The sequence below is a fragment of the Pseudomyrmex gracilis genome, unplaced genomic scaffold, assembly GCF_002006095.1.
Source record: "Pseudomyrmex gracilis isolate BER0280 unplaced genomic scaffold, ASM200609v1 scaffold_45, whole genome shotgun sequence".
NCBI lineage: Eukaryota > Metazoa > Arthropoda > Insecta > Hymenoptera > Formicidae > Pseudomyrmex > Pseudomyrmex gracilis.
Window position 1 is genome coordinate 741,906 of NW_018020629.1, and position 13,114 is coordinate 755,019.

Here is a 13,114-nt window from a genome sequence, read left to right on the forward strand (position 1 = left end):
GAGCTGCGAAACGATTGGCTCTCGCGTCACTTTCGATATCTTCTAGAAGTCGACGCGTTTCCTCCGTTGTGTAACGATCGTAATCGTTCCCGAGAATTCTGAGAAAGCGGGAAGTCAATTGGTCGTTCCTTGAGTCACATGACGCGTATTAACGCTGGAACGTGTGCGTGTACGCTTCTCAAAAGAGAGAGAGAGAGAGAGAGAGAAAAAGATAGCTGAATCAGCTGTGTGAGCTGATCCGGTTTTAAAACAAATTAAATTACGTCCAACATTTTCATCGTTGAGTCGTTGATACACACACTTAAACAATGTGTGCGACGTGAACTGTTAACTATAGTCTTTTAACACCTTCATGACGGAGCACGCGAGATAAGATCGATAGAGAGAGATGCGCGAGATAACAATATTATGTGAAAATAAAAACGAGTACTCGTAACAAGAGCTCCAGTCACGTGCCGAAGCGATAACGAAGCAAAAAGATTGATGAAAGTGATATTAAAGCGCACCATGGTCGAAATAGCAGCAAATTTGAAAACTATCCGCGACAAGATATCGCAAGCTGCTGCGAGGAGAGCACTGGTACTTTGTTTTTTATTATTTATATCGCGACATACATAAGCGTAAAATAAAATATCAATGTACGTATAGAATTTAATTGATATAAAATATTTACTATAAAATAAAAAATAATTTTTTTTTGCAGGATCATCGTTACTACGAGCCGCAACTGGTGGCTGTCGGCAAGTTGCATTCGTCGGAATCGATAGTGGCCGCATACGAGGCCGGTCAGAGACATTTCGGTGAAAACTACGTGAACGAATTGCTGGAGAAGGCTACGAATCCGCTGATTCTCGAAAAGTGCGAAGATATCAAATGGCACTTTATAGGCAATTTGCAGAGGAACAAGGTTAACAAGATCCTGACCGCGCCGAATTTGCACGTTATCGAGACCGTTGACAATGAGAAGCTCGCGAACGCACTCAATAATTCGTGGCCGAAACTTCGAAGGAACGAGGACAGCCAGTTGAACGTTATGGTGCAAGTTAACACGAGTCAGGAGAAAGGTAACAAAATTATATAGTGTGTGATGAGAAAACTTTAGAAAAAAAAAAAAAAAAACAATAATCTTTCTCGACTAAATTTCAATGTTCTATAAATACGTATACAAAAATTAATTGCAATTTTGCAGAAAAACATGGTTGTGATGCCGCACAAGCGCCAGCTCTTGCAAAATACATCATAGACAGCTGTCCTAACTTGAAGTTCATCGGTCTCATGACAATAGGAATGTACGGATATGATTGCGCGAACGGTCCGAATCCTGATTTTATTTCTTTGATAAAGTGCAGAGAAATGGTATGCGAGGAATTGGGACTTGACGTGAAAAATGTCGACTTGTCAATGGGAATGTCTACTGACTACGAACAGGCGGTGCGTATTGTAATCGCAATTGATTTTTTTTTTTTGTTTGTTTCTTTTCATATATAGAAAAACTTTTCATATAAAACATTTTAACAATCTTCTATTTCAGATTGAACTCGGAAGTACAAGCGTGAGGGTAGGAACTGCGATTTTTGGCAACAGACCACCAAAGAATACGTGAAAAAAAAAATGGATATAACTGATCTAAATAATTCTATCTTTTAAGACATATATGACTGAGTCTCAATGTCTTTTGCGAGTCTCAGAGACAAAATCAAAGTTTTATGGAATAACGACTTAAATAACAATTTAATACGTTAATAGTTGTATATATATACATTGCGAATGAATCAATTTGATTTCACATTTTTGACTTCATTCATAGAGGGGTTAAATAGGGTAATTCATACATATATATATGTGATGCAGAATTTTGCTACGAGCATGAATTTTCGAATTGAATTCAATTCGAATTTATTATGTGTAATAATTTTAAACATTAAAAAAGTATATTTCGCGCACGTACATTCGGCACACGGTTCACGTTGACCGACAAACTCTTTACCACGGTTTGATATTATAGTTTGATATTATATAAATTTAAAATTTGTAAAAATTTGTTTGACTTTACTTGCTTGTCACGGAAAACGCGATAGAAACGAGTTACGTAAGAATTGGGGAAACTTATCTTAGCGCGTGTGTAACGAACTGCACACAACACAAATGATATCACAGTTGATATTACGTACATATAAAATACGTATTAAATAATAATATGTATATACAATATGTATAGACAATAAATAAATATGTGTATAGACAATTAAACAATTTAAGCTCGCGAGAGTTATACTGTGTAAAAAGATGTGTCAATAAAGATTGTCACAAGTTGTATAAAATGTACTGTGGAATTTATTCTTCATTTATTTCGTATATATATCATAAAAATTCTCTAAAAATCGATAAGAACTTTTTTTTGTTTTAATTGCGCGCGTAAAATTAATGAGAGGGTGTGGTCCACTTCTCTCAATGCCCAACCTCATTATGTCGCTTACACACATATGTAGGTCACCTTCACTTTTTTGCACTTTGCTTTTCCAAGAGCAATGGTTCAAATGTATCTTGTGCAAGGTCAGGAGTTGCGCAAGTTATCCCTCTCAAAAATTATGGGCGCGAATTTCACTTTCTTTCGCGCAAAATCACGGGCCGCGGGCGATGTCATTGTTCGTCGAACATTCTGATCGATCGATCAGAAATAAAAGTCATTTGTCAAACGTTCTAGACATATTCCGTTAGTTTTTTTTTTTTCAAACTAAACTTTCGAACACTTCCGATGTTACATCCTCCAATTCGAAACGCACGTGGAACCAGACGCGATCTTGCTCGCTGGGAATTTGTAATTATACTTTTGCGCGAAAAAACACTTTTACGTACCATTGTATATAGTTTTAGTTTTAAAACTAATCAGGAATTTATTAAAAAAAAAGATATAACATATGTGTGTGTGTGTGTGTGTGTGTATGTGCCGCGATCTATTTTTCATGCGTCTGCTTTTCCGACATGATGCAAGCACCAACTAATGTGTCGAGCAACTAGGTGCATGCCTTGTCTTTATTATAGTTTTATTAAAACGGCGCAATGTAACTCCAACTTGCATCAGATTGTAGATATAGACTGGTTCACTGTGCTTTATGATGCAATATTCGTAATGTGAAGTGCGAAACACTTGTCACACATTGTATTAATTTAGTACAAAATTTAAGATGCGACACATAAAAACAATTTTTCAAATCTTATGCTATGCATTTTTCAATTTGCGAATAACAAATGCATGAACATTCTAATTATCATCTCTTCTCCATATTATTCTCCATGTTAACTCTCTTGTGGTATAAAACAAATTATAATCTGTTTAAAAAATTTAATAATTATTAAATTTTTATCATTATTTTATTATTATTATAATTTTTGTTATTAATATTTATAAATTATTTTGCACAAACAAAATGTTTTTGAAGCACATGTATTGAAGTATTTTTATATAATTTTTTTATATATTCAATAGAAAATAAGATATACAATCGAGTATTTAAAATCGAATAAAAATTCCTTTTGAAAATAGAATTAAAATTTTTACACAAAGAATTTCGTTAATGATTGATTGTCATCACATGCGCTATTGAGTCACAGATAACAAAGTGTTTTTGATAATAATTTGGAGATGTTTTTTTCTTTGATTACGTTCGCGCGAAGAACATTAATACTAATAATCATGAAAAAAAAATATCTCCGCGAGTCATCATCGAAAGAATTTTTAATCCTCTTCCGGAAATTCGGGGAAGAAAATAATGTTTCTTATCGTATTGTCAATTTTAAGCTACACTTAACAAATATAGGTTTGTGCAATAGAACAGATCAAGAAACTTCATTTACGAAGTATTCGCTAAACAAATAATAAAAAAAATATCAAACACGAAATATGTTTTGTTTATGTTTTCCTAAACGGTATAAATTAATGGTGTAAAATTTATTCACGACAGGATGCAATATATTATGTACAACGTGATGCAATAAAGACTTTTACTGTGAGTACATTATTGCTAGCACAGAAACATACTACCAATACAACCAAGTTTTTGGAAAAAAATGCACCAAGTATACTAGACAGGTTTGCCGCAACATGCGTATAAATAGGCTGTTTGATTTAGATAGAGCGTTCAATTTGCTCTTAGTTCTTCAACGAGAAAGAAGAATATTAGTACAAGCACCATGTACAAGGTGAGTTTCTTTTCGCGAGCAACACGAGAAAAGTTAGTTTATAAAAAATTATATTTTTAGATAACATATATAAAAAAATTTGTTTATAATTTATGTGATAATAATTGTATAAAAAAGATAGCGATAAGATCGAATGTTTTATTTCAAGACAAATTTGTACATTTAAAAAAGCCAAAATTATGTAAAAAAACTCGAAAAGTTTAAAATTAAATCAAATCGGTTTTGTCTCTGAACTGTCTGTCAACTATTAAGTTGTTGACATGTAATTGCAAATTGAATTAAGCGCCTTTTAAGATTCGAATAATGTTAATAATTATTCAATTTGCAAACAGCGACATTCGAGAAATTTGACGTTCCGACAATTATTAATTATTCTGTATATTAAAAAATCTTGCAGGTCTTGGCTGTCTGTTTGTGCCTTTTGGCCATCGCCAACGTTGGCGTCTTGGGTGGTTTGCTTGCTGCAGCACCAGCGGCTATCATCGCGAAACCTGCTCTTATTGCTGCCTCTCCCATTGTTAAGAGTATAATAATTTTTTGTCACTAAAAACATGGAATATAATAACCAACAAAATATAATATAATACTAACAAATATTATAAAAGTATGTTTTATTGTTTTCTTACATATAATGCTATTACTGTGTTACAGCTCCCGCTTTAGCCATTCGACCTGCCCTCTCACATGCAGCTCCAGCTGCCATTACATTAGCCGTTCCGGCCGCACATGCAGCTCCAGCTGCCATCACATTGACCGCTCCGGCTGCACATGCTGCTCCTTGGGCCGCTGCTCCTTGGGCCGCTGGTCCTTGGGGCTCTGGTCTTAAATTAGGCTAAATCTTATTTTGAAATATGGAACTACTTAGTAAATACAAAGTAACAGTAACGTAACATTAATGTTATAATTTTCCACTCAACAATGTAACTGCTACGTACAAGGCATGTTACATCGCATTAATGTTACGTTACCGTTTGTGTTTACTGTAATCTCTAACATTGATTCACAATCGGTTGATACATCCCTTGAAACTGACGTTCACTAAATTCTCCCCTACTCCGAAATAATGTTTTCCTTGTACTCAAAAACTTTTGTAAATTATTGAAATTTTCCTATAAAAAGTTAATAAAATTCTCTTACCCGAAATATTCGAGCGTTGTGTTTGATTATTTAAAATATTATTTATCCAATCACCTTTCTTTCGGTCACGTGCAAATTAAACTATGCACTTTTTGTCAATGAGGAGGGCCGAAATTACATGATTGCGACAAGTTTGATAATATCCCATTCATTTAAAACGCTTCGTTACTCTGTTAAATGTAAATATAATTTACTCTGCAATATATAATTAAATTACGCACTGAACAAGAGGCGATGACTGTGTTTCTTAATCGCCTTTTCACGGCATCGATCTTCAATACCTGAGATTAAAACTTGCTACGGAAACTTGTACGATGTCTGAGAAAATGAAGAGACCGATCGTTTGGAGAAGAAGAATGATTTTTATTGTGTACGTACATAAATCACGTGTGCCATTAATTTATGGCGTACACGGATAAGTACAAGATGTCGAATAAATACATAAATATTGGTTCGCTATATATATAAGAACAGACAACATTGCGTGACAATGTGAGAGAGACGTGGTCGATTTAATAAGCATAGGCGATTCCGATCGGGCTGCTGTAGCTCATGTGGGACACTTCGACGGCCGGCGAGTAAGCGACTCCGAGAGCGGCTGGAGCGGCACGTACAGCGGGGATGGCAGCGGGGTACGCGGCAGAGTATGCCAAGGGGGTGGCTGGATGAGCGAGGGGCGCAGCGTATCCAGCATAGGCGATCGTGGCCGGATTGCTCACGCGGATGTCAGTCTTGCTCGAGCTGGAGAACGGCGTGTCGATGGTCTTGGTTTGCGTGGCCACTTGAGCCAAATTGCCGTGACTGCGCAGTATATTGTCGGACGTCGAAGTGATGGCGTGGGGCTGAATGTGCGCTATCGGCGCGACCGACAGGGCGGAGGGCACACCAATGTAGCCAGCGTTGGCCGCGGCCAGGATGCAGGCGATCACGAAGAGCTGAAATAGAATTTTATAATACTTATATGTACATATTATACATTTGTTTTGTTTAATCATGAAAATAAAATTCATCTGTGAGATTTGAACAGTATATAAAATTTACGCCAATTTCTCTCCATCTTTGAACTTTTATAATCTCATCTCTAATATGTCTGTGATATCTTTTTGAGAAAATTTGTTCTAAAAAAAATATACATTGTAAAACAGTAAAAAATATATATTGTAAAGTTACGTATGAGCGTGTGTCTGAGATTCTCTAGAGTCTAAATCGTGCAAATATATTAGTTGATAAATCAACTATTAAATGTCTACATAGTTTGTCACTGATAACTGTGTATGTACGTACCTTAGCTGCCATTGTGTTTTGTTCAGTGGATCTTTTACGATACCTTTATCGGATCTGTGCCGAAATACGAGTGCTATTGCCGATGACAATCGGCACTTTTATACTCGCCGGACTAACGACGAAACTCGAAATCTTCTGTACAGTGTGTGCACAGTTTGTTATGGTGGGAGTTAGAGTGTCAAGGATAAATTTGATAAGTATTGCGCCATTGTCTCGGCAAAAAAATCTCTCACTGTCTTTCTCTCCCTTCAATATGTCATTACGTCCAATAATGATATTGTGTGTTTACATTTTATAAATTTTTTTAAAGTAAGTTTTATAAATAGAACAAACTTTATTTTTATTCGTATCTCCTTTATGCAAATATATTGTATGCCTCTTCTTTGAAAAAACACATTTTATATAATATAAATTACTTTTAAATATAGTATTTTTTCTTACGATATTTTCTCTACACGAAAAAGTAAAATGAATTCCCAAGAAAAAATAATTTGTATTATTTATTTCTTTTTCTTACTTTTTTGATAGAAAAGACAATATTTGAATAATTTCATCGCATACGCGTAAAAAGTTTCAAGGTGCGGTTCTTTTCGAAGAGAAAATATGGAGAAAGAAAAGATGGAGAAAGAACAATACTGGCGGTGCTTAACTTTATCGTGAATTTTATATTATTGCATTATTTTTTCACGCACAAAAAGGCACAATAGAAAATGAAATCATTTCGATATTTTTTAAAAAAAAAAAAAAAAAAAAAAAAAAAAACAATTACATGCATGTTATACATTGACCGCTGATTGCCGCACCTTCAAAAACTGGAACATCCGGCTGGACCACGCCTCTCCGAGCGGAAAGTAGTTCTAACCTTGTTGTTCCCTCTCCAATTTTTTTTCTTTTAGGCACGTAACGCACAATTTCGTCCGAGATTCAAGAAACTTGCATATTATAAAGCGTCACGCTTTAGTCACACACGAAAGTATGCACTTGCATTTCTGATCAAATGTGCATAAAATTATATCAGAAAAGTATTTAGCAATGTTAATGGCCGAAAAAAAAGTTTTTATTAAAATAGTATCGCACACAGAAATATATGTAAATTAATAGAAGGAAGATGTATATGTATATTATATATAATTGAGATTACCACGTACTTAATTGCATTGAGCGCGCGCCATCATAGAAATTCTTTGTGCCTTTTGCACTACATCCGGACAACGTCGTCGTCGCACCAATCTGCAATCTTGAAAGAAACCTTCGTTTCTCGGAAACCCGTGCGATCCATCGGCGTAAGTCACTAAACCTACGATAAAAAATAAATACTATCGATCGCGCGCACATAAAACATAAAAAAAAAAAAAACGATTAATTTAACCGCAATAATTTTTTTCTCGCGTGAAATCAAAGGATAATTGTTAATTATAATTATTTAGTTTTTTTTAATATATACCTAAGCCCCAAACACGGCCTCCGCGAAATTCTCCCTCGAATTTCATTCCGTCGGCTCGCCAAAATACACCGTGACCGTGAAACCATCCTTGCATGAACTCGCCTTCGTATCTTCAAAAGAAAAAAAATGCAAAGAAAGGCTCATTCTCTCGAACGACGTTGTTGAGTAAAAGGAAACCACGACATTGAAAATAAAACTTATGACGCGCGACTTACTTGGCACCGTCGGAAAATACGAGAACTCCCAGACCGGAGCACAATCCATTCTGAAACGCTCCGTCGTAACGCGTTCCGTCCGGAAGAACTAGCAAACCAGCCCCGTGTTTCAAACCCCGACGATTCCAATCTCCGATGTATCGTGTACCGTCGTCGTATTTGTACGCGCCGTTCTTCGCAACACCTAACACACGTGCGAATATTCAATACAAAAGAATTATAAACTACCTACTTTAATTTTTCTCACAATTGTCAAATTAACACAACGTCTACGAAGAAAAATGTTTGTTAATATTTCAAACTTTAAATTTATGTTCTCACCCTCAGCCATGCTTGCGTCGCACTGAGCGTAAACTAGGCTAGCGAGCTCTGTGACTTTGAAATCCGCTTAATAAAATAAATTCTTAACTCAATTAGAGGTGCCAGGGCTGGACGGAAACTCGGGATGTGTGGGAAAAAGTGGATATCTTGTCAGATCGCTGTGCGTGTGTGGTGAATAAACGACGAGCGTTGATTTACAAACACAACATATTGATGTTTGGCAATACAAAATTACATTTACATTTGTCTGAACGAATGTACAAAGAAAAAAAAAATATATATATATATATATCAAATGTCATATATATATATATATTTGTATTTACATAAAACTGAAATTCTATGCGTCACGCTCAATTCTTTGTCTCTTCAGTTGCACCAACTAAGAACCATCGCGTTCGCGCGTCCACCGCAACCTTCCTAACTAGACGCTTGCGATCGTCGATTGCCGCGCCTAATTTGTCCAGTACATCTTGCTTGTACGGATTGATTAGGATAGTAGGATAATTGGCGTAATGCGCGAGACACTGTACGGCAGCAATTCTAATATCCTGTTGAGAAAAACAAAATAAAATGTGAACAAGCAATTAAAAGTGGAAAAACAGTTCAAACTGAATGTAAAAAAAAAAAGAAGAAGAAAACGTCACCATAATTCGATACGTCAGTAACTGCAGAAGTCTCGGCACGACGCACTGCACGTTGTCGGAGAACACTTCGTGCTTGGTGTTGAGTAAAAGTTTAAGTAACGTTAGTGCCCAAAAAACTAAACGCTCGTTGCTAAGCGACAGAGACTCTATCAACAGCGGTACCACCTAACAACATATTAATTACAGTTTCATTCGCACATGTATATCATTTTTTTTTTATCTCTGATGGATTTGCGACGACAAATCCTTCTCACCTTAGTCAAATGCAAAAATAACAAATCTTCAGGTACTTGTTCCAACAGATGTACTAAAGCAATGAGATAATTCTGTCTGTTCGGATTTGTAAAATTACCATTCCGTCCTAATAGATATTCGAACACTCTTTGTTTGTAAAAAATCTTAACGTTGCAGAAATTTTCCGTTACCAAAATATCGTCGTGTTCGCTTACCAAAATTTGATATTGTTCGGCTACGTACGCGCCTATTTCGTCGTGAGTCAGTAGATGTGTAAGCTGTAAAAATTAAAGATGCTTGGTAATTTCTTTACATTTAACAATAAAAATAAAAAACAAAAATAAAAAAAAAATGAAATTTGTTGTAAAATCGCACGCACGTTTTCTAAAAAATACTGAGATCTAGCGTATCCTCTCGTGACGAGCGCTTTGGTTATCCAAATCTGAAGATGAACGGTATGCCGCTTCAGTTCAACATCGATATTAGCTTTAAGATTGTTACTTATCTCGTCTTTGAAATAAGGAACAATCCGATCGAGATCCACCGTCTCCATTTTATTCAACAAAACCGACAAGAACGCACAGGTTGTTTGCCTGATGTCCGGACTGCCGCTGCTAATCGCTAGATTGTACAGATTTTCCACCGTACTGTTGTTGACGTCCAAGCGAATATCGTTTCGCAACGGAATCAAAAGATTCATTATTACAGCCACGTCGGTTTCCGGAATTTTTGTATTCAGAGCTGTCGCGTATAGCGCGACGATCGCGCGTTGTTCGTCGCTCGTTAGATTTCGCACTATCAACTGACAGAGATTGCATATCAGCATTTTGCGATCGACAACGATCGTCTCGTACGAGAACAATTTGTCGATAATGTGACACTCTTTGTACAGAAATTCGTGCACGTTGAAATCAGACGTCTTTGAAGCGATCAGTGTCTTGATGTTTAGCAATATCGTGATGCACACGTCAGTGTTGACGTCTTTCGTTAACATCGCAACGACTTTTGGTAGAATCACACAGCCTAATTCGCGTAATTTTGCTATTGTTAACAAAGCTTTTATCCTACGTTTTATTAAGTCTACTTCCATTTCATCTAAAAAAAAACAAAAAAACATGATCGATATGACATTATTTCTTGTACCTTTCCCCTCTCTCTCTCTGTTAACATTTTACTAAATCGCATCGCAATGGTATATGTTAAACTCACCGGTAAACAATAATAATCTTTCTTTAACTAACAATGATATTTCTTGAGGATATAACGCAGCAAAATCTATCGTAATCCTATGACACAGACTCTGCACCTCGTCACATCCCGTCTCTATCTCGTTGCATATCACATTGTACAATATGGATCGTTGCGCATCGTTTAAATGCGCCTTTTGAATTGTCAAGCCGTGAAACATCTTACTCTTCAATTCAATATTTTCTACCGTTAAGCCGTCTAAATATATTTGAGGTATATTGGTCCACGTCAATTCTGGAATATCTGAATCAAATTTTGTTCTATATTAAAATATATATATATATATATGTGTGTGTGTTGTATGTAGAAAAAATATGACGAATATACAAGTGGCAGTTTCAATGTAAGAAAAGTATGTACTCGGTGTACACACAATGGAAAGCAAACGAATCTTCTTCGCTGAAACGCAACTTACCTCGAATGCAAAAGTTGTGATTCGAACAAATTTTCATAAAGTCATTTAAGGTTTCCACTAAAGTAATTTTATCATTCAGCAAAGTTTTCGTGGAATATTGTCCGATACACAAAGGTATCACAGCTTGCAGAATTTGCACACATATCGGTTTACTGATCGTCGCCACTGCTTCCAACAGTTTTTGCGAAGGTTTGTACAAGCTAAGCTGTACGTCGCTTAACGAGATTTTTAAGTCGGAGATTATTTTTTTAATATAATTTTTGCACGTATCTTCGTGCGCCGATATAACCGTAATCAAGGACGTCAGCGCTTCCAGAGCAGCGTCTCTTATCTCGGCGTCGTCTCTTCCCGGTACAACTTCTTTCTTCAAGGTCGTCCACAGATCTGATAGATACGGTTCTAACTTTTCCATTCCGAATGTTTTTACACTGTCGCGCAACAGATTCAAGGAATCCAATTTAGCGACTTTAAGAGTGGAATACGATTTATCTAGTATAAGAGGTATACAGTAAGTCGCGAACTCTGGAACAGCGTACAAACAGGGTGACAATTTTCTTGCCAAGTCGTCTCGAGTCACGTTCAGATCTTCTTTGCCAGACTGAAAAATATAAATTTACAAATTCTGTACAATTATACGCATCAACTGTTACGCTTTGTGCGCACACGATAAAAGAAAAAATTAAATTAATGTCATAATTACAGGATTGAAATCAACTGGAAAATAGCATGCCACAACTTCAAACATTTCTTCAGTTAAGTGACCCAACGGGAATTCTTTTATAAAGAGCGGTAACATATCGAACAACAACATGAGAACACGCGGATCTCTTTCGCCATCAATAGAGCTGATAACACCATAAACTAAATCTGGCCCCATGGATCTCAAATCATTCGGTCTGTTCTCAATTAGATGTTTGATTATTAAATATATATTATGACGCTCCGCCACTAGCTGAGACTGGCACTGAACGTGTTCGAACATAATTCTTAATAAGGATGATGGTGTATCTTGAGGCAAGTGAGTCATTTGTATCTGGAAAAGTAAAACACACATAAAACTTAGAAATAAAGTTGTGACAGAAATGACAGAAAAAAAAAATGAGTCTTGGTGTACTCACAATTGCTAGAATACCATTCAACACAGATGGTATAACACTGTAATGATCTTTCATTCTGTCACAATAAAATGTTGTAATAAAGTGTAACTCTGGTTCTGTAAGATAATCTTGTGGCAGCTGTGACAAAACAGAAGAAAGAACTGTAACTCCTTTTTCTCTGGTATGAACATTCTGATCTGTCATAAAAGAGCCCAGTATCTCAACAAATGTGTACAGTTTCAGAGAACCTGATTCAATTTCTGTGAAATAAAAAAAAAACAGTCTTAATATTCTTGACCATATTAACACCATAGAAAAAATATTGAAGTACCAATAAATTCATAGATTTTATTAAATCAAGGGAGAAGATAGAAGTAGAAACTAAATAAAAGATTTGACATGTCAAACACGTAAAAGCTAGAGTTATTGTTTCACTTTTTATTTTGTAACAATAATAAAATTAATAATAAAAACAAACACACTATTTGTTTCAAGATATTAAAAAAAAAAAAAAAAAACAAAACTTTAATTTTATCTTTTCTGCAAACTGTCACGTGTCTCTTTCATTATTATAACACACAAAAAAATTACTTAACAACGAAAAACAATTGTGTAAAAATTGCTAAATAAAAGACATACCAGAGGCTATACTTTGACATAGCGAATTTAGAGCCGTTGGATCTTTGAAACTAAGTTTGTCTACTTTCTCTTTTAAATCAAAATTCGAATACGAAGCCATAACCAAAACTATTCTTTTTTTTTTTTTTTTGTTTATATATAACGTGTTGTTGTTGGAACGTGCTAGAGCGATCTGTGAACCATGTGAAACCTAACCAATCGAGAAGTCGATTGCCAACTTCAGGAAGTCCGGT

At 35.6% G+C, this 13,114-nt stretch overlaps 5 protein-coding genes across 7 annotated transcripts; 2 read left to right on the top strand and 3 right to left on the bottom strand.

Moving 5' to 3' along the window:
• Window positions 1-166: 166 nt before the first annotated feature.
• On the top strand, window positions 167-2,311 carry LOC109853275 (proline synthase co-transcribed bacterial homolog protein). Its single transcript, XM_020425199.1, has 4 exons — window positions 167-579; window positions 704-1,064; window positions 1,190-1,431; window positions 1,532-2,311. The coding sequence occupies exons 1-4, from the start codon at window positions 484-486 to the stop codon at window positions 1,601-1,603; spliced, it is 771 nt and encodes a 256-aa protein (XP_020280788.1). The 5' UTR covers window positions 167-483; the 3' UTR covers window positions 1,604-2,311.
• Window positions 2,312-4,102: 1,791 nt separating this feature from the next.
• LOC109853300 (cuticle protein 63-like) lies at window positions 4,103-5,345 on the top strand. Its single transcript, XM_020425248.1, has 3 exons — window positions 4,103-4,200; window positions 4,598-4,724; window positions 4,852-5,345. Exons 1-3 carry the CDS (start codon window positions 4,192-4,194, stop codon window positions 5,034-5,036), a joined length of 321 nt encoding a protein of 106 aa, XP_020280837.1. The 5' UTR covers window positions 4,103-4,191; the 3' UTR covers window positions 5,037-5,345.
• Window positions 5,346-5,678: 333 nt separating this feature from the next.
• Window positions 5,679-6,727, bottom strand: LOC109853298 (cuticle protein 67-like). The gene is made up of 2 exons (XM_020425247.1): window positions 6,622-6,727; window positions 5,679-6,272 (listed from the first exon to the last, which is right to left on the bottom strand). The coding sequence occupies exons 1-2, from the start codon at window positions 6,631-6,633 to the stop codon at window positions 5,850-5,852; spliced, it is 435 nt and encodes a 144-aa protein (XP_020280836.1). The 5' UTR covers window positions 6,634-6,727; the 3' UTR covers window positions 5,679-5,849.
• Window positions 6,185-8,691, bottom strand: LOC109853297 (MORN repeat-containing protein 4). 2 transcript variants are annotated; one of them, XM_020425245.1, is made up of 5 exons: window positions 8,602-8,691; window positions 8,281-8,464; window positions 8,066-8,175; window positions 7,770-7,918; window positions 6,185-6,272 (listed from the first exon to the last, which is right to left on the bottom strand). In XM_020425245.1, the coding sequence occupies exons 1-4, from the start codon at window positions 8,609-8,611 to the stop codon at window positions 7,770-7,772; spliced, it is 453 nt and encodes a 150-aa protein (XP_020280834.1). In that variant the 5' UTR covers window positions 8,612-8,691; the 3' UTR covers window positions 6,185-6,272. The 2 variants fall into 2 exon arrangements, with proteins under 2 accessions (XP_020280834.1, XP_020280835.1); XM_020425246.1 differs by lacking the exon at window positions 6,185-6,272 and adding an exon at window positions 7,182-7,610.
• LOC109853294 (MMS19 nucleotide excision repair protein homolog) lies at window positions 8,671-13,078 on the bottom strand. Of its 2 annotated transcripts, XM_020425240.1 has the most exons (10): window positions 12,882-13,078; window positions 12,264-12,502; window positions 11,846-12,178; window positions 11,146-11,743; window positions 10,692-10,973; window positions 9,862-10,577; window positions 9,503-9,760; window positions 9,249-9,413; window positions 8,928-9,152; window positions 8,671-8,759 (listed from the first exon to the last, which is right to left on the bottom strand). In XM_020425240.1, the coding sequence occupies exons 1-9, from the start codon at window positions 12,979-12,981 to the stop codon at window positions 8,955-8,957; spliced, it is 2,889 nt and encodes a 962-aa protein (XP_020280829.1). In that variant the 5' UTR covers window positions 12,982-13,078; the 3' UTR covers window positions 8,671-8,759; window positions 8,928-8,954. The 2 variants fall into 2 exon arrangements, with proteins under 2 accessions (XP_020280829.1, XP_020280828.1); XM_020425239.1 differs by lacking the exon at window positions 8,671-8,759 and having other exon boundaries at window positions 8,853-9,152.
• Between the last annotated feature and the right edge of the window lie 36 nt (window positions 13,079-13,114).